The sequence below is a fragment of the Barbus barbus genome, assembly GCF_936440315.1.
Source record: "Barbus barbus genome assembly, chromosome: 15".
Taxonomy (NCBI): domain Eukaryota; kingdom Metazoa; phylum Chordata; class Actinopteri; order Cypriniformes; family Cyprinidae; genus Barbus; species Barbus barbus.
Window position 1 is genome coordinate 1055879 of NC_136743.1, and position 26622 is coordinate 1082500.

The 26622-nt window shown below is 42.7% G+C and overlaps 1 protein-coding gene across 1 annotated transcript in view; it reads left to right on the forward strand.

Annotated features, from left to right (window-relative positions):
* Positions 1–2291: 2291 nt before the first annotated feature.
* LOC306880917 (protein APCDD1) overlaps positions 2292–26622 on the forward strand; it is a gene marked incomplete at its 3' end in the record, with an annotated part of 33575 nt that continues 9244 nt past the window's right edge. Inside the window, exons 1-3 of the mRNA XM_079434723.1 lie at positions 2292–2421; positions 21065–21206; positions 23459–23936. Coding sequence (XP_079290849.1) covers positions 2328–2421; positions 21065–21206; positions 23459–23936 — 714 coding nt within the window. The 5' untranslated portion in view covers positions 2292–2327. The remainder of the gene's footprint in view (positions 2422–21064; positions 21207–23458; positions 23937–26622) is intronic.

The following is a 26622-nucleotide window of genomic DNA, read 5'->3' on the forward strand; positions in this document are numbered from 1 at the left end:
CATGATATTACTGTGCTTGATTGGCCTGCCAACATGCCTGACCTGAACTCCATATGGAATCTATGGGATATTTTCAAGAGAAAGATGAGAAACCGTCGATCCAACAATCCAGACGAGCTGAAGACTCAATAGTGCCTCAGCAGAGCCACAGGCTGATCGCTTCCATGCCATTCCTCACTGATGCTGGAGTTTGTGCTGAAGCAGCCCCGACCAACTATTGAGTGCAGAAATAAACATACTTTAAGCAAATTATTTTTTTGATTGATATTAGGAAATATTCTAATATTTTGAGAGACTGATTTTTGACTTTTATGAGCTGTAAGCTCTAATCATCAAAGTTAAAAGAAATGTTTGAAATGTCTTACTTTACATGTAATCTAAAATATATGAAAGTTTCACTTTTTGAAATAAGTTACAAGAAAAAATGAACTTGTTCACCATATTCTAATTTTCTGAGATGCACCTGTATATATATAAGCCTTGTATATACAAAAACAAATCTAGTGGGAAAAAAATTATATATTTATATATTATTATTTATATAGTTTTAATATTTTGAATTAGTTTTTATTTTTATATCTTCTGTTTTAATTTTAATTTTAGCTAAAGTTTTAGTAGTTCTGTTGTTTTTGTCAATTATTATTATAATTTTTTTACATATATGTCTATATATATATGTTTTTTATATTATTTCAGTTTTAAGTTAAACTAAATTCAAATGAGTTTTTTATATTTTATTTTATTTGAAGTAACAACTATCTACTAAGAAGTAAAATGGTTTTAATGGTTTTAATTTTAGCTTCTGATTAGGTGATAAAACATAAAGAGGCACTGATGACATCAGTTGGGTTTGAGAGCAAGTTAATATTTGTTATGAAGTCAAACATTAATGCATATATAGATACATATGTGTGTGCTACTTATATGTATAGGCCTATTTACACAAGAAAAGTACATGTGACCTTGGACCACAAAACCAGTCACAAAGGTAATTTTTTTTTAAATTTAGATTTATACATCATCTTAAATCTGAATAAATAATCTTCCCATTGATGTATGGTTTGTTATGATCGGACAATATTTGGCTGAGATACAACTATTAGAAAATCTGGAATCTGAGGGAGCAAAAAAATCTAAATATTGATAAAATCTCCTTTAAAGTTGTTCAAATGAAGTTCTTAGCAATGCATATTACTAATCAAAAATGAAGTTTTGATATATTTAAGGTAGGAAATTTACTAAATATCTTCATATGAACATGATCTTTACTTAATATCCTAATGATTTTATAATTTTGACCCATAGAATGTATTGCTGGCTATTGCTACAGATATCACCCAGCGACTTAAGGACTGCTTTTGTGCTCCAAATGTCCTCAACAAAAATAATATTTGCAGGTTGTAACAAGAGGAAGTTTAATAATTCTGAGATCAGGATCTGTTTGATGTTGTCTGGATTTGAGAGTCCTAATAGAAATCAGCTCTGAGTCCAAACCTCTTCGACCCTCCCTCCTCTCTCTCTCCTCTCTCTCTCTCCTCTCCCTCCTCTCTCTTTCTCTCTCTGCCTCTCTCTCTGTCTCTCTCTCTCTCTCTCCCTCCTCTCTCTCTCTCTCTCTCTCTCCCTCCTCTCTCTCTCTCTCTCTCCCCCTCTTCTCTCTCTCTCTCTCTCTCTCTCTCTCTCCTCTCTCCCCCTCTTCTCCCTCCTCTCTCTCTCTCTCCTCTCTCTCCCTCCTCTCTCTCTCTCTCTCCCCCTCTTCTCTCTCTCTCTCTCTCTCTCCTCTCTCTCTCTCTCTCTCCCCCTCTTCTCTCTCTCTCTCTCTCTCTCTCTCTCTCCCTCTCTCCCCCTCTTCTCCCTCCTCTCTCTCTCTCTCTCTCTCTCCCTCCTCTCTCTCTCTCTCTCTCCCCCTCTTCTCTCTCTCTCTCTCTCTCTCCCCCTCTTCTCTCTCTCTCTCTCCCTCTCTCTCTCTCTCTCTCTCTCTCCCTCTCTCTCTCTCTCCCTCCTCTCTCTCTCTCTCTCTCTCTCTCCTCTCCCTCCTCTCTCTTTCTCTCTCCCCCTCTTCTCCCTCCTCTCTCTTTCTCTCTCTCTCTCTGCCTCTCTCTCTGTCTCATATTTCTCAGCGCTGGATTCTCCTGAGATCTCGGTCATGGTTTTCCGTGGATTGCTCCATGATCTCCTGTGAGAGCAGTAACTCCTGCTCTTATATGAATCTGCTGCAGAAGCACGACTGTTTCAGATGTTTCTCCAGCGCCAATGGATTTCGTCGGACTACAATCTTAAAGTTGTGGATAAAAGAGAAACTTCACGTGTGATTAATCTAAGGAAGGAAGATGCTGAAGGAAAATCGCTTGCATTCTTTGGGAATAATGTCTGTGTGTCTTCTGCTGCTGCTGATGATGATGATGATGATGATGATGCTGTTTGGTGAGTGTTTCTGCTCATCTTTGTTCATTGTTAGAGATTTCATAAGAATGTGAAAATAAATACAATGAATCTGCGAATAGAATATAGCCGAAATATCGTCATTTCAGGGTCAGTTTCAATTTAAAGGTTAAAAACGTTTATATTAGTTACAACTTTAACTTTAAACAATTGTAGTTGTCGCTTTAACTTATTCAAAATGTATTAACTAAAATACTTTACCTTTAAAAACAGGTTTTCATCTCAATTCAGCGGCATTTGAATGTTTTATCAAATTAAAGATTAAATTTGAATAGATCAGACTTCATGTTAATGGAAACCCACATGAAAAAATACTATAGTAATTTATAGTAAATACTACAGTGTTTTTGTACCATACTATAGTAAAGTACTTCAATTAACTATATAGTTGCTGTGGTAATATAACAACTATAGTAATATAAACTAATGACTTTACCCAATACGGTACTATGTTTTCTACAACTATACTACAATACACTACAGTTTACTGCAGTAAAAACTACAGTGTACTACAGTATTTATTACAGTTGATCAGTTCACTATACAGTACGCTGCAGCATTCATTAACAAAGTGTTGTAAATACTATAATATATACAGTATAATACACTTTACTATAGTATGGTTCAACAACACTATAGTATTTAAGTGTTAAATCAAACTCATAAAATGTTAAAAACTGTTATAGAGTTTGATCTGTAGCGAGAATCAACATCAGCAGACCTGAAAGATTGTCAGAACACTTCAATAAAATATCATTCAGATTCTGTAGAAAGTTAATTAAGTTCAGTTTTATGGACATTAATTGATGAACTCTTAATAAGAAATATCTGCCTCCTGGAATTGATTTTCAGGGTCATTTCTGTGCTTCATATTAGTCTCTGGAGGCAATAAAGTCTAGAAAAGAATGTTATGAAATACATGATGTTGGATAACAGCTATAAAAACAGAGCAACTCACTGCTTTGCTCTAAAATAGTGAATATACGGTGTATTTTTGTCACTTCTGGTTAATTTCTGACTGATGAACAGATTAACAGAGATTGAGCTAGTAGGAATATAGTCAGAAGTCAGAAAGAGCTTTATTGCCAAGTATGTTTGCACGCACAAGGAATTAGTTTCAGTGTCACAAGCTTCCAGTGCACAGAGACAACAACCACAACAACACAATCAGATGAGAATAAAAATACACCTATGTAAATATAAAAAAACAAAAAATTAAATTAAAAATTAATTAAAAAACAAAATTGTATGTACACAGAAATATAACATAAAAAGCCGTTTCTTTGGTCTGAAGATCACACAAAGTCTCTCTGGACTGCAGTTGACCCCTTTCATCAGCTGGAAATGTTTGGCAACCGCTTCAAATGGAGCCCAGAGATAAAACAGATATTTTCATGCGTGCTTGATTCTCTCCAGTGTGTTCAAGAGAATCTAACGTTCAATTAAGTGGCACATTATAGCAGCCGTATAACCCCGCGTCAGGCCAGATTAGAGCCGGCTGTACATTTATAAGGGGAAAACCCTCAGGATCGGGTCAAAGACGAGCCAGAACAACAACATTAGTCGACTGGCTCTTGAAGTTTGTAAGATATTATAGTGAATGTTATCTGAGCTCGACCAGAACCACACTTGATTGCATACAGAGAATGAGCAGAATATCTTAAAGGGACATTTCACTCAAAAATATCACCTTTTTACCCTCATATTTTGAAAAATGTATTTTCGTGTCCATATAATGAAAGTCAATGAAATCCAATGTCATTTAGACCCCAGTGATCTTCAAAATATCTTGTTTTGTGTCTCACAGAAGAAAGTCATCCAGGTTTGAATGATATAATGATGATGAGTAAATGATGACATAAATGACATCTTTAATTAAACTAAACTGCAGAAGCGACTCATTTTTTACTTGCATTTATTGATTTAGCAGACACTTTTATCCAAAGTGACTTACAAATGAGAAATACAACAAACTTGTACTGCTACTTTCTGTAGAATTGGCTTAAAAAATGGCTAAAAGTTTATAACATAATCTGTGAAAAATAAATAATAATAAAAAAAAATGACCCCTTTAAGATGAGTTTGAAACAGTTAATTAAGTTCAGCTTTGTGTATATAGTTTTACAGAAATTTACATTTCTTAATAAGTGTCAATATTTGTCTGCTGAATTGGTTTTCAGGGTTTTATACCATAAATACTTTATACTAGTGTCTGTAAATTGAAAAAAAACTATCTAAAAATAAATGTAAACAAAAGTGTGATGTGAGCCCTTTAAGATGACATAATTACGCAGTTTAAAACAGTCAGTCGGTTTTGTGTGTTATGTAACATCAGAGTCTTATTAACTACAAAGTGTCTGTAAATTGGCTAAAATGATACAAAATCTGGGAAAAGTGGAGGATCTTCTGCACCAAACTGCTGGAGAGAAAATAATCACTGAGCTCTTCTAAATGCATGTGCTGTAATCTCCTGTTCCAGTCTATTCTTATCCACATCAAACCCTTTCCTCCGTTGAATCATGCCTCCATTAAAACGTCTACAAGCTCATAAACTTGTATATATAATCAGAATTAACGAGAGGGCAGTTGAAGCGTGTGGTAAAGTGCTTTGAGATGGAGTGGTGTTTGTCTGTGAGCTCAAGGGCTTCGTCCAGCTGGAAATGTTCTCCAGAGCGCTGCGGACGCTTTGATTGAGATACAGGAGAAAAGCAGCGCTGCATGGGAACCAAACACACTCCACGTTTGGCTTCAGCATTAACGACGGAAGCATAGAAATACTCATGAATTAGTGTGAGAAACAAGTCAGTTCATTGATCTCACTCTAAAATATGAAAACCAAAACTACTTTTAGTGACTTCAGACGACTACACTAAACGTTTGGAGCTTGATGATTTTGAAACTGATGCTCACTGATCAAAAATAGAGTAAAAACAGTAAAATTGTGAAATATTATTAGAATTTAAAACAGCTGTTTTCTGTGTGAATATCTGTTAAACTGTCATTTATTTCTGTGATGCGCAGCTGAATGTCAATTTAATGCATCCTTGATGAATAAAACTATTAATTTCTTTCAAGAAACGGTAGTGTATTTATTCATTTAGCGAGTAGAGATTAATTCACAGAACAGTTAAAGCAGTTTAAATGGCACATCAAACCAGATCTCAGCGGTTTAGTATCTTAAGAAGGACTTAAACCTTCTCTAGATGGGTTTAACTGTAACGACTGCTGAGAAATTCAGATTTGGTCAAAGGAATAAATTACATTTTACTATGTCTTCACATTGAAAACAGCTTTGTTTATATAGTAGTAATATTTCACATTTTTTTCAAGCTTGATGTTTTTCTTTTCTTTTATACTGTGTGAAACTGTATTCACAAACACAAATGCGTACAGTAAAAAAAGTTTGGTTTCGATCTTGCTTTTGTGTTTACTGTAATTTTGTCAACATCTCTCTGATGAAAGAAGAGCTTTAGGTTTTGATATATAATATTATGGCAAAGGTGTTTGCAACGTAAGACAAATGTTTGCTTTTAAGATGTGTTTGTGATATTTTGAATACAGTGCTTTATTTTGCAAGAGATGTGAGGCATTTTGCATCTTGTGCAATTCTTGGATTTGTGTGTAAAGTTTAAAAAAAAAAGAGGCAAAGTTTTGAAAACGTGTGTAAGCAGCTGAAAAAAACTGTAAACCTTTGTATAAATCATATCGTAACATTCAAATCTGCGCTTGCGCTGCCGCTGACAAAGAGAGCAACTACACAGTTTTATTTCTGTCTTAAAGTCATTCATATTATCACAGAAATACTGGGGTAAAAGTTCATAGTTCAGATATAAACACTGATGTCTAGCGATCAAAATAGAGCAAATTTTCTGTTGAAAGTAACTGGCGCTTACTAACGTTTAGTGACTGTTATTATTGTTTGTATTACATGGAAGTTTGTTTCTGCCATGGGATAATGCCTACAGAGCAAACAGGTCTGTGGATGATGCAGTTAACATGGGACTGCACTTCATCCTGCAGCATCTGGACAGACCAGGGACTTATGTGAGGATCCTCTTCGTAGACTTCAGCTCCACTTTTAACATCATATGTTATGCCATGTTATGCCATCATATGTTATCATATGCCATATCACCCTGCAGCCCAAGACCGGTTGCCCACTGAAGCTAAGCAGGGTTGAGCCTGGTCAGTACCTGGATGGGAGACCTCCGGTGAAAACTGGGTTGCTGTTGGAAGAGGTGTTAGTGAGGCCAGCAGGGGGTGCTCACCCTGTGGTCTGTGTGGGTCCTAACGCCCCGGTATAGTGATGGGGACACTATACTGTCAAAAAGCACCGTCTTTCGGATGAGACGTTAAACCGAGGTCCTGACTCTCTGTGGTCATTAAAAAAATCCCATGGCACTTCTCGTAAAGAGTAGGGGTGTAACCCCGGTGTCCTGGCCAAATTCCCTCTACTGGCCCTTGTCTATTATGGCCTCCTAATAATCCCCATACACTTGATTGGCTCTATCACTCTCTCCTCTCCACCTGTAGCTGGTGTGTGGTGAGCGCACTGGCGCCGTTGTCCTGTGGCTGCCGTCGCATCATCCAAGTGGATGCTGCACACTGGTGGTGGTTGAGGAGAGACCCCCCCCCACATGATTGTAAAGCGCTTTGGGTGTACAGCAATACACAATAAAGCGCTATATAAATGCATCATTCATTCATTCATCATCATAATGGACACCCTTCAGAATAAACTGACACAGCTCTCCGTCCCCACCTCCGTCTGCCAGTGGATCACCAGCTTCCTGACAGACAGACAGCAGTAGTAAAGCTTGGCAAATTCACATCCAGCACCCGCACCATCAGCATGGTTCTCCTCAGGGTTGTGTTCTCTCCCCACTGCTCTTCTCCCTCTACACCAACGACTGCACCTCTAAAGACCCCTCTGTCAAGCTCCTGAAGTTTGCAGATGACAACACACTAATCGGCCTCATCCAGGACGGTGACGAGTCTGATTACAGACAGGAGGTTAAAGGCCCCGATATACTTCAAATGAAATCGAAGAACGAACTGATATGACGTAATTTCAAACAAAATCAGGCTAAAACGAAGTTCGTTTTGAGTTCGTTTCGGCGTTCGATACAGCTCACCAAAGCGAACTTTCTGGGGAGTTTGTTTTGGCTCCTAAACACCTTTGATCTACCATTGGTCTGTGGCGTTTACGAAATCGGTGGGTGTGTTCTGGAACTCCACCTTCTTTGACGTGCAATTTTTCCCCCCCCCGGTTCGTTTCTCATTCAACAAAGGTCAGGACACTAGCAACATAAATACATTGTGTCGAATAGCTGAGCTGTCACAAATATATCCACACCTGTAAAATTACTCGCGGGGAGTCTTTAAAGATTCAGAGAAAGCATTTAATTCCTAGAAAGAAATCGCAACGAAGCTTGGTGTCGACGACCTGGAGTTATGCAAAAAGCGACGTAGAGAAATATCAGATGCAAGTTTTCCATGAAAATAATGAAATGAAAGAGTAAAGATATAAAGTAGCAAGTACCAAATACATGTGTTTCAAATAAATGTTACACCATACTGCTGCTGTTGCTGCTGTTGTTCTTTCAATAAGCAAATTTAAAAGGTATACCGTAAATGAAATGCCATAACATACAATAAAAAACCTTTGTTTTTATCAAATTATGACAACACATTAAATATAAAAACGTGTAACAGTTATCCAGTTTAATAAAAGACCTAGAAACACCTTCATTGCATCCTTGTTGTGTTTAGGGCATACGCGCAAGCGTCGCAACACATGCTTACATTAATCTAACGTTAAACCCCGTCTCCAGCAGCGCGGGGGTGTTCGAATGTTCGAAAACAGTATACCGTCGCTCAGTCTTTTCTAACTTCTTTTTGCCCCCAAACGAAGAACAAAAACGAACTTCGTTTGAAGTATATCAGGGCCTTAAGGAGCTGGCTGTCTGGTGCAGTCTAAACAACCTGGAGCTTAACACGCTCAAAACTGTGGAGATGATCGTGGACTTCAGGAGAAACCCCCCTGCTCTCCCCCCACTCACCATCATGAACAGCACTGTGACTGCAGTGGAGTCATTCAGATTCCTGGGTAGCACCATCTCTCAGGACCTGAAGTGGGATATTCACATTGACTCTATTGTGAAAAAGGCCCAGCAGAGGTTGTATTTTCTTCTCCAGCTGAGGAAGTTCAACCTGCCACAGGACTTACTGAAACAGTTCTACTCCGCCATCATTGAATCCATCCTCTGCACTTCAATAACTGTCTGGTTCAGCTCAGCTACCAAATCTGACCTCAGAAGACTACGGAGGGTAGTCCGGACTGCTGAGCGAATCATTGGTACAACCCTCCCCACTCTCCAAGAACTGTACTTATCCAGAGTGAGCAAAAGGGCTGGTAAAATCACTCTGGACCCCTCACATCCAGCACACTCCCTCTTTGAACTGTTACCGTCTGGTCGACGCTACAGAGCTCTGAGCACCAGAACGACCAGACACAGGAACAGTTTCTTCCCTCAGGCAATCCATCTCATGAACACTTTACACTAAACGTGGAACACACAACTCTAATATACATTATTTATTCATCACACATACTTATTTTTTCATTTCAAATTTGCACATATCAGACCTGTACACACATAATTATTTATATTATATATAGTGTTTTTGCTGTTTTGTACATTGCCTATTTGTATAATTGTATATTAGTGAAGTGAAGTGACATTCAGCCAAGTATGGTGACCCATACTCGGAATTCGTGCTCTGCATTTAACCCATCACGCGTGCACACACACACCGTGAACATACACCCGGAGCAGTGGGCAGCCATTTTATGCTGCAGCGCCCGGGGAGCAGTTGGGGGTTCGGTGCCTTGCTCAAGGGCACCTCAGTCGTGGTATTGAGGGTGGAGAGAGCGCTGGACATTCACTCCCCCCACCTACAATTCCTGCCGGCCGGAGACTCGAACCCGCAACCTTTGGATCACGAGTCCAACTCTCTAACCATTAGGCCACGACTTCCCCTATTATTATTCTTTTACTATCTGTGTCCTGTCCTGTTGCTGTCTCTCTGTTGCACTGTGGAGCTTCTGTTGCTACAACAAATTCCTTGTATGTGTAAACATACCTGGCCAATAAAGCTCATTCTGATTCTGATTATTTTGTGCTCCAGGGTCACAAATGGTCATTTCAGCTCTATTTCATGGTTGAAATACTTTACTGCTGTTATTGTGGAGTGTGAAATGCTGGCAGTAATGCAGATCTTGCGTTGGTGTGGAAGCTCGTGGAGGTTTTTCTGCTTTCATCTGTGGGCCTCATGCAGCTCCTGATCGCCGGCCAGAAATGTGTTTGCTGTTATCCAGCCATCAGCTTTATTTGCTCCAAGTGTCATTATATGAAATCTGAAAATTAATTATAATAGCTGATCTCAGTCCAGCAGCGGCTCGTTCCCACATTCATTAAAGCACTTTCTATCCTCTAATGTTCATCTGTTTCTGCACTTATTTCTACGCTCTTAAAAATAAAGGTGCTTAAAAGGCTCTTCACAGCGATGCCATTGAAGAACCATTTTTGGTTCTACAAAGAACCATTCAGTCAAAGAACCATCTCTTTCTTACCTTTTTATAATCTGAAGAACCTTCGTTCACAACAAAGTACCTTTTGTGAACCTTTATGGAACCATTTAGACAAAAAGGGTTCTTCTATGGCATCGTGAAGCACCTTTATTTTTAAGAGTGTATCATTTCTATCATTGAATTGTGATCATGTGATCTAAACATTGTGTAGAAATCTTTAAAACCGGGTATCATTACAGTGTTTATGTGCAGATCTTTTGACATTCATGTCAAATCAATGGTGTGAGAGACTGGATGCTTTCAACTGACCGAGAATCATTCGGTGTTGGTTCGTGAATCTTTTTTTTCTTTTTTTAAACTACAAAACATGAAACCATTAAGGCAGTGGTTAAAAAAACAAAAACAACAACCATGGTTTTATTATAGTAAAAGTGTAGTAACCTTTTTGTTTGTATAACTATGGTTAAACTGTGGTTAGAGTAGCAAAAGCGTGGTTAATTTGTGGTTACCATGTTTTTGTTTTCATCTTAAGAGACACACAGGATGAATATAGAGATGCAGTTTTCACTGCTTTAGGATCAACAGAACTTCCATGAACTCATCTAGATCAACTCTGAATAAAGAAAAGAGAGGTTTAGAGCCAGATTTAATGCGTCTCTGTGTGAAATGTAGCTGGCAGGAAACACAAACTCATTACAATTCATCAAATTCATAATTTGTCTATATTCTCTTTTGAGTAGTCAAATAATCCGAAGGAAACATCTTTAAAAGGAAAAAAAGACACGTACAAAATGAGATTCAATAAATCTGAGCAAAATGTCTCTGTGTACAAAACAAGTGAATGAATCTTCCTTAGAAAAGACAAAAACAGCAACTACTTCAATGTCTGACTTGTATTATAATCACGTCCATAAGCTTTTTGTGAAATTTGGAGTATCTCATCAATATGTTGTTTGATCTCTTCATATTTAAAGGTGACCTATTATGCCCCTTTTTACATAAGTCTCTGATGTCCCCAGAGCGTATGTGTGAAATTTTAGCTCAATATACCCCACAGATACATTTTTATAGCATGTTAAAATTGCCACTTTTAGGGTATGAGCCCAAACGAGCTGATTTTGAGTGTGTTGCTTTAAATGCAAATGAGCTGTTGCTCCCAGAGAAGAGGGCGGAGCTTCAAGAGTTCAAACTGCAGCATTAGCAGACAGTGCTGGCCTTTGCAAATAAACATTCCCCTATTAATACAAGCCTGTTACCTTTACAGAAAATAGACTCTGTTTCAAAGTCAGTCATCTGATTATACTTTGCATAATAAATTTGCGTTTATGAATTAGACAGACGGGGAGCACGGCGGGATAAAAATAACAACATAGCTGGTCTCATGCTATCACAAACATTATAAGTCCCACTTCTGATTATGAGCTTGACAACTTCAAGCGATCGACTCACATTGCTTTCATATGCAACTTTTAACTACCACATTCCTATTCATGATCATTCTGGCAGCACGTGAAGGCAGCAGCAGTGAAAACAGGCAGAGACAATGATAGCTTTAGCAATTAGCCTTACAGAGTGCCAAGAAGCTCGTTCAGAAAGGCAATTTGGAAAACAAACACATGATACTTACTTTGTCTGGAGCTGACGTTTGCGCACAAAGCGTTGATATTGATTCCTAAACATTTAGGGGACTTTACCGATTTTTTCTGGGATATTTCCTTTGAAAATGAAATTTAACCACAGTGTCCTCGGCTCAGATGGGGGAGATTATGGAGACTCCTATGTTCATTAGTGCATCCCAAAACACAACACTTGTAAAGCCTCTTTGGTGCTGATATTGTATATATCTCCAGTAATGGCGGACCGCAGCTTCTCACTCAGGGCTGTGTTTATGCCAATAGAGCAGAGAGCGTCACAAATGGCCAGGACTTTTTCCCCTCGGTGACGTGAACAGAGGGAGAATCTGAAACAGCTCGTTTGGAGAGACAATTTATGATTTATTGGTTTTATAAAAAAATTAGTTGGTGGATTTTTAACATTATAGGCTGGTTGTTTTCACACACTGCGGCCACACAATTGTGTTCAAACACATAAAAGTGATTTTTGCATAATAGGTCCCCTTTAAGGAGAGAACTACAGTCTCCATCGCTTGTTATGATTCTCAAGGGTGTAGAGTTTAGTAGAGACGCTGTGACACCAATATCAGACACTACTATGAGTACCCATAAAAGTGCTATATAAATGTAACAAATTATTATTATTACTACTAAATTATCCCAAGCAATAATTTTGATCAAACAATTAAGTGTCTGTTGTCTGCTGTTACATTCCCACCAATGCCAAAATCAAACCTGCACCCTTGGCTTCTTGGGGGTTTTAAATGTTGTGAAGATGTTAATTAAATTGCAGTTACTTATGAAAATGTTAACGATTACAAAGAAGGTTACATCTGAATATATTTTCACACACACACACATATATAGATTCAATTTAATTTCTTTCATAAATTGCATTGACTGTCTGCTCTAAAATATGAGACACCAGTGTTTCAGGAGTTTAGGACACATGCTTATTCCATAACTATTTTATTCCCTATTTGGGTGTATGTATATGCTTAATTTTTAAGATTACATTTAATTTAAAATTAATTTTTAAAGGGATCCCTGGGTATTAAGACTTTTATGGCTTAATATAATGTCAATGATGTCTCTTACTGAAATATGTAGTAGAAAACCCATTAAAGATTTATGTTATTTTAAAAAATCACATCATTTTATACATATTTTAGACTATGGGGTGCGCCATTATTCTGATGATGTAAAATGGTTGCCCTCGGTGAGCTACTAGCTCTACCCGCTGCTATTTTTACCACAACACAACTCAGAATAGACAATTCGGAAAATAAAATACTGATATGATGACCACAGCTACTGAAAGAGCTTACAGGTGGCGATGGATATAAGCATAGGTTTAAACCAAATGCCGTACCATCGATTGTTCCCCACAAGGAGTCTAAACGCCCCGGATATCGAGGGAAATCGGCGCTGAGAAACTCCTCTAGCGGCCGCGCTTCATGATTAGCGTCGGCATGTTTACATCCTAACAGATGGCATCTAGCGTTTCTTGTCTCAGCCGTTTGAAAGTTCTGTCAGTAGCTGTGGTCTACTAAAAGACTCAAAGGCATCAGGACTAAAGTGGAGAGAAAAAAGAAGCCGGTCTTTAGGAAGTTCTATTCGTCCACAGGCATCTTTTCTCCTCCTATTATCGCTAGGAAAGCAGTGAAGTCTAACATTGCTTCTGTTGTTGCCCTTCGACTGAAAATTACAACCAAAAGTCTCACAATGTGGTATTGCATCAGTATTTTATTTTCTGAGTTGTGTTGCCAGTAGCTCACAGAGTGCAATTTGACGTCATCGTTGCAGAATGTTCTGTGCAGTGTGCACATAAAATAATGGTGCCCCCTATAGTCCAAAAATGAAGACGATTTTTTTAAATAACATACATTTTCATGGGTTTTCTACTTCATATTTAAATAAGAGACATCATTTACGTCGTATTAAGCTATACGTGTCTTAATACCTGGGGATCCCTTTAAGACTGTTTCTCCAAAGCAATGTTAGATTCGTCTCGGTTACGTACGTAACCCTCGTTCCCTGATGGAGGGAACGGAGACGTTATGTCGTGACGACATTAGGGGATTTACTTGAGAGCCCCGACTGCCTCTGATAAGAGAAAACGCCAATGAAATTTGGCTAGTGGATTTTGCATACCTGAGCCACTCCCCGTGCATACGGGTATAAAAGGGCGACAGGTGCATCCACTCATCAGGTTTTCCGCTGAGGAGCCGAGAACGTGTCCCTGGCAACCAGCGATGGTTCAAGATTGTGGCATGGGGACATAACGTCTCCGTTCCCTCCATCAGGGAACGAGGGTTACGTACGTAACCGAGACGTTCCCTATCTGTCGGTCACTACGAGTTATGTCGTGACGACATTAGGGGTCTATGGAAAGCGCCACAACCTGAACCCCGTCACGACCTTGTGACATGCAGATGTTGACAAGCTAGCGCGTGACAGACAAATGCGATGCGAAGGTCGCAACCTTCCCGTCGCCCCAGCGCAAATTCGCTAACCTTGGTGCCCGCAGGGACCACTGAGTACATTGCTGCTGGAGATAGCCAAGCCGCTGTTCCTTTCCCCAGAAATCGGAAGGGATTTCGACCTTCTATGAAAGACTGCTTCAAGTCTTTCCTGTTTGTTGCTACAGCCCGGCAGTAACGACGGGGAAGCGAGCCTTCCGGAGAAGGGCGCTACGGAGGCCACACCCTGCCCGAAGGGAGGTAACGTGTGGAGACACTGGTATGGACTGGCCCAAGCCTGGGGCAGTGCTACATACGCCTGGACCCTGGGGCAGATCCTACCTAGGAGAAGGGAGGAAGGCTGCCAGCAGGGTCTGACAGAGCTCTGTCAAAGGGAAGACACGGGTTTACCGTGAGGGAAACCGTACCGTGGATGAATACACATGTGGGATCACCCGAAGGGAATCAGGCCACACGGGCACCTAGCCGAGTACAGGGGCTGACCGGAGACCCGGGCAAGCTAACACCGGTACTGGGCCTGGCGTCAGACTGCTCCGCCCAGCCTGACTGCCGGGGGTGCTGGAGGAACTCCGCCAGGGTTCGCCGTCCGGGGAACTAACTGGAGGAGAGAATAGGCGCTCGTATCCCCGGGTAAGGGGGAATGGCGCAGCAAGCGTGACACCGGCCAACTCTTCCCGCCACTTACCTGTTACCCAACACACGGGAAGAGACTGGCTCAACGCGGAGACTGTAAAATCTCGCGAAGGTGTTCGGTGTCGCCCAGCCCGCAGCTCTACAGATGTCTGCCAAAGAGGCGCCGTGCGCCAACGCATAGGAGGAGGCAACACTCCGTGTGGAGTGAGCCCTCACCCCGAGGGGGCACGGCTCGCCTTGGGATTGGTACGTCAAGGCGATGGCATCCACTATCCAGTGGGCCAACCTCTGCTTGGAGACAGCCTTCCCTTTCTGCTGACCTCCGTGGCAGACAAAGAGCTGCTCAGAGCTTCTGAAGCTCCGGGTGCGGTCCACGTATATGCGCAGCGCTCTTACGGGACACAGCAACGCCAAGGCTGGGTCTGCCTCCTCCGAGGGCAGTGCTTGCAGGTTCACCACCTGATCGCGGAAAGGCGTGGTGGGAACCTTAGGCACGTATCCAGGCCGGGGTCTCAGGACAACGTGAGAGTAGGCCGGCCCAAACACAAGGCACTCTTCGCTTACCGAAAATGCTTGAAGGTCCCCGACCCTCTTGATGGAAGTGAGCGCGGTCAGGAGCGCTGTCTTGGCCGACAGGAATTTCAGCTCGACTGAGTCCAGCGGCTCAAAGGGACCTCTCTGAAGTCCAGCCAGGACAATAGAGAGATCCCAGGAGGGCATCAGGGGTGGCCTAGGAGGATTTAACCTTCTGGCACCCCTCAGGAACCTCACGATGAGATCGTGCTTCCCCAGGGACCGGCCGTCCACTGCATCGTGATGGGCCGCAATAGCAGCCACGTACACTTTCAAGGTGGAGGGCGACAGCCCGCGCTCCAACCTCTCTTGCAGGAAAGAAAGCACCACTCCAATCGTGCATCTTCGGGGGTCCTCCCGCCGAGAAGAACACCAGTCCGCGAACAGACTCCACTTCAGCCTGTGGCAGGCCACTCAAGTCTGCCGCGTCCCATCCAGGAGCCGCACATGGCGGTTCCACAGAGCCGGACGCGGGTGCCGTATGGTGCCGAGCCCCTGAGAAAGAAGGTCCTTCCTCAGAGGGATGCGCCAGGGAGGGGCTGTCGCGAGGAGGGTGAGTTCCGGAAATCAGGTCCGGGTGGGCCAATATGGCGCAACCAACAAGACCTGCTCCTCGTCCTCCCTGACCTTGCACAGTGTCTGTGCGATCAGGCTCACTGGGGGAAACGCATACTTGCGCAGAGCCCGAGGCCAGCTGTGTGCCAGTGCGTCCGTGCCGGGGGGGGGGCCTCGGCCAGGGGGAATACAGCTGGCAGTGGGAGGACTTGCGGGAAGCAAACAGGTCTACCTGAGCTTCCCCGAATCGACTCCAAATCAGCCGGATCGTCTCGGGATGGAGTCGCCATTCTCCGGGGAAGTGAGCTGTCGTGAGAGCGCGTCGGCTGCACGATTGAGCTCCCCCGGAATGTGGACGGCGCGCAGCGATTTGAGCTGTGACTGACTCCAGAGGAGGAGATGGCGGGCGAGCTGTGACATGCGGCGTGATCGTAGACCTCCCTGCCGGTTGATGTACGAAACAGCCGCAGTGTTGTCCGTGCGGACCAACACGTGCTGGCCTAGGAGCAGTGGCCGGAACTGCTTTAAGGCCAGATGCACTGCCAACAGCTCTAGGCAGTTGAAGTGCCAAAGCAGTCGAGGCCCCATCCAGAGCCCCGAGGCTGCCTGCCCGTTGCATATAGCGCCCCAGCCCATGCTGGAGGCATCTGTTGTGACAACAACATGCCGGGACACTTGTCCTAAGGGCACCCCGGCCCGTAGGAAGGCAAGGTCCGACCAGGGGCTGAAAGAGCGGCGACACGATAGCGTGATGGTGACACGACGTGTCCCGCGGCGCCATGCCCATCTCGGGACCCGTGAGTGTAACCAGTGCTGAAGTGGTCTCATATGAAGCAACCCGAGCGGCGTGACTGCGGCTACGGATGCCATATGCCCCAGGAGCTGCTGAAACTGTTTCAGCGGAACCACTGTCCTGCCTCTGAAGGAACTCAGGCAGTTCAGCACTGATTGGGCACGCTCGTCCGAGAGACGTGCCATCATACTCACAGAGTCTAACTCCACACCGAGAAAAGAGATTCTCTGCACAGGGGAGAGCTTGCTCTTTTCCCAGTTGACCCGAAGCCCCAACTGGCTGAGGTGCCGGAGCACCAGGTCCCTGTGACCACCCAACTGTTCTCGTGATCGGGCCAGGATGAGCCAATCATCGAGATAGTTGAGGATCCTGACGCCCACTTCCCGTAACGGGGCAAGGGCGCCCTCCGCCACCTTCGTGAAGGCACGGGGAGACAGGGAGAGCCCGAAGGGGAGGACCCTGTACTGCCATGCCCGCCCCTCGAACGCAAACCGTAGGAACGGCCTGTGTCGAGGGCGAATCGAGACATGAGAGTAAGCGTCCTTCAGGTCGATCGCTGCAAACCAATCCACGGAGTGAACTCATCTGCGTCAACATCTTGAACGGGAGCTTGTGTAGGGCCCGATTCAAGACTCGCAGGTCCAGGATTGGCCGAAGGCCACCGTCTTTCTTGGGCACGATGAAGTAGGGGCTGTAAAACCCCTGCCTCATCTCGGCTGGAGGGACCGGCTCGATTGCACCCTTTGCCAGAAGGACAGCAATCTCCTCGCGCAGGACAGGTGCATCTCGGACTGCCACCGAAGTCTCGAGGATGCCGCTGAACCTGGGCGGCCGCCTGGCGAACTGAATCGCATAGCCGAGTCGAACTGTGCGAATGAGCCAGTGAGACGGGCTGGGTAGCGCAAGCCACGCCCCCAGATACCGTGCAAGCGGCACCAAAGGCCCAATCGACGTGCCCGCAGTGGTGCAGCGAGGGGGAGTAAGGTTGGATGGAACAGAAGGCAGTGCGTTCTGACTCATCCCCACAAAACTCCCTAAGTCCCCGGGGGGACTGGCTAGAGGTGCGCGGGGAGGCATCGCGTCCCCAGACCGCACTCTCTTGGCCACTGGCAATATGGGTCTCGGGTGAGAGTGAGGAGGCATTGCGTCGCACACTGTCAGCCCGCAGACCTGGGAACCCGGAGGGAAGGGAAATTGCTCTTTCTTTGACAATGTGGGTACCACTGGCCCTTGAGCCAGTGGCGGAACAGAAAGAAAAGAAAACACAGGATTCTCCACCCGGCCCTCCTCCGGGGGAAGGAGCGACGCCAGCCTCGTCGTCTCCTGGGAAAGAGCAAATTCCTCCATCTCCGGGTTGTGCGCGTCAGGGCCGCTTTGTCGTCTTCCTGGAGGACTTGGCGGCCGGCTGAGGCGCAGGGGGCGCCGCACTCCTGCGAGAGGCTCGACGCACCGGCCTAGGTGACGACTCAGCACGGGGCGGAGCAGCTCTGGAGGACGCAGGAGGGCGCCCACGGCGACCAGCAGACTGGGGCCTGGCCCTTGGGCCAGCGGTGGCAGCTGGAGCATCCCGCCGTTTAGGGAGGATGTGCTGAATTGCCTCCGTCTGCTTTTGTACTGCCGAGAATTGCTGGGCAAAACCCTCGACAGTGTCGCCAAATAGCCCTGTCTGGGAGATGGAGGCGTCGAGAAAGCGTACTTTGTCGACGTCCTTCATCTCGGCCAGATTGAGCCAGAGATGGCGCTCTTGGACCACTAACGTGGACATCGCCTTCCCGAGGGACCGCGCCGTGACTTTCGTCGCCCGGAGAGCGAAGTCAGTCGCCGTGCGCAGCTCCTGCATCAACCCCGGGTCGGGACTACCCTCGTGCATTTGTTTTAGTGCCTTGGCCTGGTGAACTTGCAGGATGGCCATGGCATGCAGGGCAGAGGCGGCCTGGCCCGCAGCGCTGTAGGCCTTGGCGGCGAGTGCGGCCGTCAGCTTACAGGCTTTGGACGGGAGACGCGGACGATTCCTCCAGGTGGCGGCGTTTTGCGGGCACAGGTGCACCGCAACCGCTCTCTCCACCTGGGGAATATCCACGTACCCCCTGGCCGCCCCGCCATCGAGGGTAGTGAGGACGGAGGAGGGAGACGAGCGGCTTCTGGCCGAGAAAGGGGCCGTCCACGACTTCGTCAGCTCCTCATGCACCTCCGGGAAGAAAGGCACCGGGGCAAAGTGCGGCCGCTGGTCGCGTTTTGCGCCGATGAACCAATCATCCAGCCGCGAGGGCTCGGGACTGGGCGGTCTGTTGACCTCCAGCCCGATACTCACGGCTGCCCGGGCAAGCATGGCCGTCAGCTCTGGGTCCGGATCGGCAGTGGCGACAACACCCGAGGGGGGCAGCCCCGCCGATCGTTCATCCTCAGAGGACGAAAGCCCATCCCCCGATGCCGCGATCGACATCTGATCCTCGGGCGGCGCACCGAATGAAATGCTGGCGGCCCCGTGAGGCGAACCAGCGAAATCACTCGGGAACCGGACGGAACAAGCGCTGCGGGAGGAGTAAGAGGTCCGCGGGGACGTGCCCGGCGGAGAAGCTCTTACCGTCACCCTCAGATCTCCCAGAGCGCCAGCCGGCGGTCCTCTGCTCGAGCCAGAGAGACCGGGACGGGTGGCGGCAGAGGGTGCCAATCCTTTCAGAAAGGAAAGGCGAGAACGCAGCGTTGCCATGTTCATACGCCCACAACAGGCGCATGACTCATCCACAAACGCATCTTCAGCGTGCTGGATGCCCAGACACTGAAGACAACGCTCGTGACCGTCATCCGAGGACAGGAAGCGACCGCAACCAAGAGAACACGGACGGAACGGCATCTTTAAAAAGACGCGAACCGCCCAGTGTTTTAGAAATTTGCTCTTTCAGGTGAAGTGCCCAGGGGAATCGCTGCTGCAGGGACACCGCTGTCTGCACCGTAACGCCACCCAGGAACAAACTTCGAGGCAGACGGCTTTGTGGAGATCTGATCTGTTTTGAAGATTTCTCATCCACTCGGCTCCGAAGCAAAAATCTGATGAGTGGATGCACCTGTCGCCCTTTTATACCCGTATGCACGGGGAGTGGCTCAGGTATGCAAAATCCACTAGCCAAATTTCATTGGCGTTTTCTCTTATCAGAGGCAGTCGGGGCTCTCAAGTAAATCCCCTAATGTCGTCACGACATAACTCGTAGTGACCGACAGATAGGGAACCAGTGTTTCCTGTCATAGCTACACTCTTCAAAAATGAAGGTTCTTTATTGGCATACAGTAAATGGTTCTATGAAGAACCTTGAACATCCATGGAACCTTTCAAATGCAGAAAAGGTTCTTTATAGTAAAAAAAGATTTTTAAAATGTTCTTCAAAATGGTTCTTTTAGGAACTGTTCACTGAACGGTTCTTATGGCAACCAAAAAATATTCTTCTATGGCATCGCTGCAAAAACACCCTTTTAGAACCTTTATTTTCAGGAGTGTATGCAAGATTTGATTTCAAAAACAGTATCATAGCTATTAAACTGTGATGAATTTAAATCTGTATTTAACCTCAGAATGATCTCAAAGTAAGTCTGATTTTGTGGCAGCTGATCTTAATTCAAGGGATGAAGGATTCTGTGTTGAGTTCTACTGTAAGGTTAACGCTGCCTGCTTTACATGTTTCAAAATGATTAATAGTTGAAAACATTTTAGAAAAGTAATCAAATGTAAAATAAAGTAATTGAAATAGTTACACTACTTATTACATTTTAGACAGGGTAACTTGTAATATGTAACCTATTTAATTTCCAAAGTAACCTTCCTAGCACTGTGTAGCAGTGTGGAGTCCCACAAGGCTCAGTTCTTGCACCGCTCTTGTTTAGCCTACATATGCTCCCACTAAGTCAAATAATGAGAAGGAACCAAATTGCCTATCACAGCTATGCAGATGACACCCAGATTTACTTAGCCTTATCTCCAAATAACTTTAGCCCCATTGACTCCCTCTGCCAATGCATTGATGAAATTAACAGTTGGATGTGCCAGAACTTTCTTCAGTTAAACAAGGAGAAAACTGAAGTCATTGCATTTGGAAACAAAGATGAAGTTCTCAAGGTGAATGCATACCTTGACTCTAGGGGTCAAACAACTAAAAATTACAATTGCACTGCATTTTATGTATTTAAACTCATTTTAAATACATTTTTAAATCCTTGTTTTATTGTTGTGATTATTTTTTTAAATAATTATTTTACTTCCTTTTTATGTAAAGCACTTTAAATTACCATTGTGCATGAAATGTGCTATATAAATAAACTTGCCTTGCCTTGTGTAGAGTAATGAATGAGCAGCTGTTAACCCTGTGTTTGCTGTGTCTGATCTGGTCAGGTTGTGTGAAGGCCTCGTCTCTGGAGAAGAGTCTTGTGTGGCCGTCCAAAGACACACAGTGTGTGCACCTGCTCAAACACCTGCAGAACGGCATCACTGTCCAGATGCCACCCAACATCCAGGGCCACTGGGTGTCCACCAGGTGAGGGAGAGAGCGATTATTATTTATTTATTTATTTAAAGTGCCCCTATTATGAGTAATGAAAGGTTCATATTTTGGTTTTGGGAGTCCCCAACAACAGGTTGACATGCATGCAAGGTCAAAAAACACTTTCATTTTCTTATATGCATTTATTTTTTACCTTATTTGCTCAACGACTCCCAAATAATTCCCTCAATGATTCATTTTTCCAAACAACTCCAAAAGCGGCACCTAGTGGCAAATAATGAATTTGCATTTTCATTCAGACCAACTTGAAAAGACCAACAAGTGGGCGGGCAATATGCTAATATGCTAATGTTTCATGTTGACATCAAAATGAAACGCTTGGGATTCATTTTAAAAACGACTCGTTTCAATGATTCAGAGTCGACTCTTTCTTTTGAGAGACAATAACTTTATACACAGTGCACTTTCAGATTTAAAACTTTGCAGGATGTTTTCATTCACTTAGAGCTGTTACACACTGCATGAAAGCTCATTTTCAAAAATACAGAATAGGGACACTTTAAAAAAAATTATATAACCTATAGAAAATAAACCTATAGAATAAAGTTCTATAGATGTTTACATATTTTTACTTAAGAATTTTGAATTTTTTTAATTAGATGATTTTTACATGCTGTGTTAATTTCCCCAATTAAAAAATTCAAAAGCATGTAAAATTTGTAAATGCAAAATCCACTAATTCCACTAATTGTAATCTGATGAAAAACAACAAGAATTCAATTTCTTTAAGGCAGGGAAAAAGTCATATGGGTTTGGAATGAGAGTGAAATATTGTTTATTTTATAACTATTATTTTAAATTATTATTCTATAAAATATTTAGTATTATTTAACATCACAATTTTATAAATATTGTTTAATTTGTCATATTTAATATTATATAATGAATATGATTTAAAGTCTTATTTATTGTTTTATAAATCTTGTTTAATATTTTTATTAGTGTTCGATAAAATATTGTTTGAGATTTGGGGAATGACTGATTGGTGTTTTTGGGTGAATGATTAATTATTTTGTATTATTTTATACAATATTATTTAATCTAATTATTTTATAAATATTTTGCATTATTTTATAAAATATTTAATATGACTTATTATGCTTATTTATTGTTTTATAAATCTTGTTTAATATTGAATTATTTTTAAAAATATATACCATTTAATTATTTTATAAAATATTATTTGGTAGTTGTCAGGTGTGGGTGAGGGGATAGAGCAATTGCACTCAATTGCAGGAGGCAAAAAGGCTTTTTTAATACAAAAATTAAATAAACGACAAAAACTACCCCGTAGGGGAAAACAGACTGGCAAGGCAAGGCAAGGCTTCACACAGGATAACATCGACAAAGAACCGGCACAGGACTGCAAACACAAGGAGATTATAAAGGGAGCAAATGAGGAGGGTAACCAGATAACAGGTGGGGCAAATTAACCAATAACAAGGAAACAAGGTGGGTGGGGTCAAGACAATTGACATGAGAGCACATGGCACATCGAACCAAACAAGACCAGCAATGTGCTCAAACAAAACAAAAACACAAGCACATGGCCAGCAAAACAAATCACTAGCCATGTGCAAAACAGGACATGAACACACAGCTAATGAGGAGAATCATAAGCCGCATGCTCACCAAAAACAAACGAACATGAAAGCACGCATCCAGTGAAAAAACAAGCTGTGTGCAACACAGAGCAAAACAAAACAAGAAAAAGCACGCGGCCGAAACCGAACCGCGTGCCGAACAAAACACACACACACACAGAGAGGACAGAGGAGCGAAATCGCCCGCTCCCGCAGCAAGAACAAACCTGGAGCGTGAGTGTCCGAACACTGACACGAAACCAGAACCGAGTCTGAACAAGACAGGAGTGCCGGGATCCGAACACCACACCCCGACATGAACCAGAGCACGCAGACGAGAGCGCTCCGTCACAAAACCATGAATAAACTACACCGAAGTGACAGAACCCTGACAGTAGTACTTATAAATATAAACATATTATATAACTAACTATAATATTATTATATACGTTTAAAATAATTTATAAAGATTATTTACTTTTTTATTATTTTATAAACTATTATTTTAAACTATACTTTTTATTGTTTTATAAATCCTATTTAATATTTTAATATTTTGACTTGATATTTGATGAGTTAATGATGACTGATCTGTGTTCTGAAGACACCAGCAGTAATAAATGAGTGTATTTTCTATGGCAGCTGTGAGGTGCGTCCAGGGCCGGAGTTCCTCACTCGCTCGTACCGTTTCTTCCACAACAACACGTTTAAGGCGCTTCAGTTCTACTACGCAGACAACCAGTGCTCCACACCGAGCTACAGTCTGCAGGTGCGGGGCCGTCTGCGTCTGCGCCAGCCGTCCTGGATCGTCCGAGGCGGCACCGAGGCCGACTATCAGATCCACAGCACGCGTCTGGTGTGTCACTCAGCGTCTGCGGCCCGAGAGCTCGGCTGCGCTTCGTGGCAGCCCAACATCAGCTACGAGCTGTGGAGCGACTGCGGCTGCGCACTGAACTTCTCCATGCATGAGCTACAGCTGCTGCGGCTGGAGAAGCAGTATCTGCATCACAGCCTGGATCAGCTGCTGGAGGAGCTTTACCTGGGAGACATTCACACCGAAGCGACGCAGAGGATGCTCTACAGACCCTCCAGCTACCAGCCAGCGCTGCAGAACGCACAGGTGAGAGCAGAGCTTCTTACACACCATTCAGACTGGAAACAGCCTGCAGGTAGACTGTTATATTAACCCTCAAGCATCCTTTGTGTAGCAGCTCTTAGTTTGTCCTTCGTGGAGAAATTTGAGCACAAAGTTCTCAGGTGTGATCCCAATTTGTTTTTTTTTTACATGAATGTCATATCACTGTATTCGATAAAATATAATCTATCAATTTATGCTTTATATACGGTGGCCGAGAGAGCTCAACGCGCTGCAACTTCAGAAAACATGCAAATAGACAAAACACCAGCAAATCAAGAAAACATCTTCATCATTTTGACAACACATGCGCTGCAAATGCTCACAACACATGCAAATTAATAAACGCTGCAAATGCTCACAACACATGCAAATTGAGAAACGCTGCAAATGCTCACAACACATGCAAATTGAGAAACGCTGCAAATCCTCACAACACATGCAAATTGAGAAACACTGCAAATGCTCACAACACATGCAAATTAAGAAACACTGCAAATGCTCACAACACATGCAAATTAAGAAACACTGCAAATGCTCACAACACATGCAAATTAAGAAACACTGCAAATGCTCACAACACATGCAAATTAAGAAACACTGCAAATGCTCACAACACATGCAAATTGAGAAACGCTGCAAATGCTCACAACACATGCAAATTAAGAAACACTGCAAATCCTCACAACACATGCAAATTAAGAAACACTGCAAATGCTCACAACACATGCAAATTGAGAAACGCTGCAAATGCTCACAACACATGCAAATTAAGAAACACTGCAAATCCTCACAACACATGCAAATTAAGAAACACTGCAAATCCTCACAACACATGCAAATTAAGAAACACTGCAAATCCTCTCAACACATGCAAATTGAGAAACGCTGCAAATGCTCACAACACATGCAAATTAAGAAACGCTGCAAATGCTCACAACACATGCAAATTAAGAAACACTGCAAATCCTCACAACACATGCAAATTAAGAAACACTGCAAATGCTCACAACACATGCAAATTAAGAAACACTGCAAATCCTCACAACACATGCTAATGTCCTTTCTTTCATTAGCCTACTAAAAGAGCCTGAATACATTTTTAAATATTATTCTTACTGACATTTTTATTTTGACCTGGTTTTAACAATTAATGAAGCTTTGCAAATTTATTTTCATTAACCTTGAAATTATATTTAGTTGAGGATAAGTTAGCCATCTTACATAATAACGTTAATCGTGTTATTTGTCATTATTAATCTAATAATATCCAAAAGACAAAGAAATCATGCAATCAGGGTGTTAAAATAAACAACAACAACAAAAAAACACTCACCTTTCAGTTCACCAACAACTCAACCAATAGCCACTGCACAATAAGCAAATCCCAGCTGGTCCGTCACTTTTTTTGGGTCCCCTTGAAACATTTCCATTGTGGCCCATGCAGCACGTTTTTGTGAGGATTTGCAGCGTTTCTCAATTTGCAGCGCATGTGTTGTGAGCATTTGCAGCGCATGTGTTGTCAAAATGATGAAGATGTTTTCTTGATTTGCTGGTGTTTTGTCTATTTGCATGTGTTTTCTGAAGTTGCAGCGCGTTGAGCTCTCACGGCCACCGTATTTATATTAGGTTATATTTACCTCTAAAAGTACCATATTTTTATGTAAAATATGCTTATTTATGTTATATTTAATATTTCTTATGTTTCAGTAAAAAAAAAAAAACTACAATTTTGGTGACTTTGGTGACATATGATGGCATAAAAATATAAAAATATCATAAATATCAATAACCACTATATGGCTGTAGTACTCTATGGCTGCATATAGGCTGAAATCTATAAACCATTGTTGTAGCGAACTTAACCTCTTAAGTTTTAGATTTTATCACAAGTTAAAACTAGAATGAACGCACAGGTGAGAGCATCACAATCACGCAGCTTTGATTTCCTGAGCCTTGTTTGAAACCAGACATGACCCTGGAGCACAAAACCAGTCATAAGGGTAAAGAATTAAACATTTATAGCTTTCCATTGATGTCTGGTTTGTTAGGATCGGACAATATTTGAAAATCTGGAATCTGAGGGAGCAAAAAAATCTAAATATTGAGAAAATCTCCTTTAAAGTTGTTCAAATGAAGTTCTTATCAATGCATATTAATAATCAAAAATGAAGAATTTATATATTTACAGTAGAACATTTACAAAATATCTTCATGGAACATGATCTTAATATCCTAATGATTTTTGTCATAAAAGAGAAATGTATAATTTTGATCCATACAATGTATTGTTGGTTATTGCTACAGATATACCTGTGTTACTGATGACTGCTTTTGTGCTGCAGGGACACATATGAAGTTGTAATGCATTTGGACTGTTTTAAGTGATATGGGATATATTATAGATATATTAACATCCATTAAAGAAGGTTCTTTAGATTATTAAAATGCTCATAACACTAAGAAAAAATGATTATTTTAAGAACTGTTCACTGAAAGATTCTTTGGGGAACCAGAAATGGTTCTTCTATGGCATTGTTACAAAAACCCACTTTTGGAACCTTTCTTTATATTATATTGTGTTAAATAATATTATTTAATATAAATGTTTTGCATTATTTTAGAAATATTATTTAATATTAGTATTATTTATTCTTGTATAAACCGTATT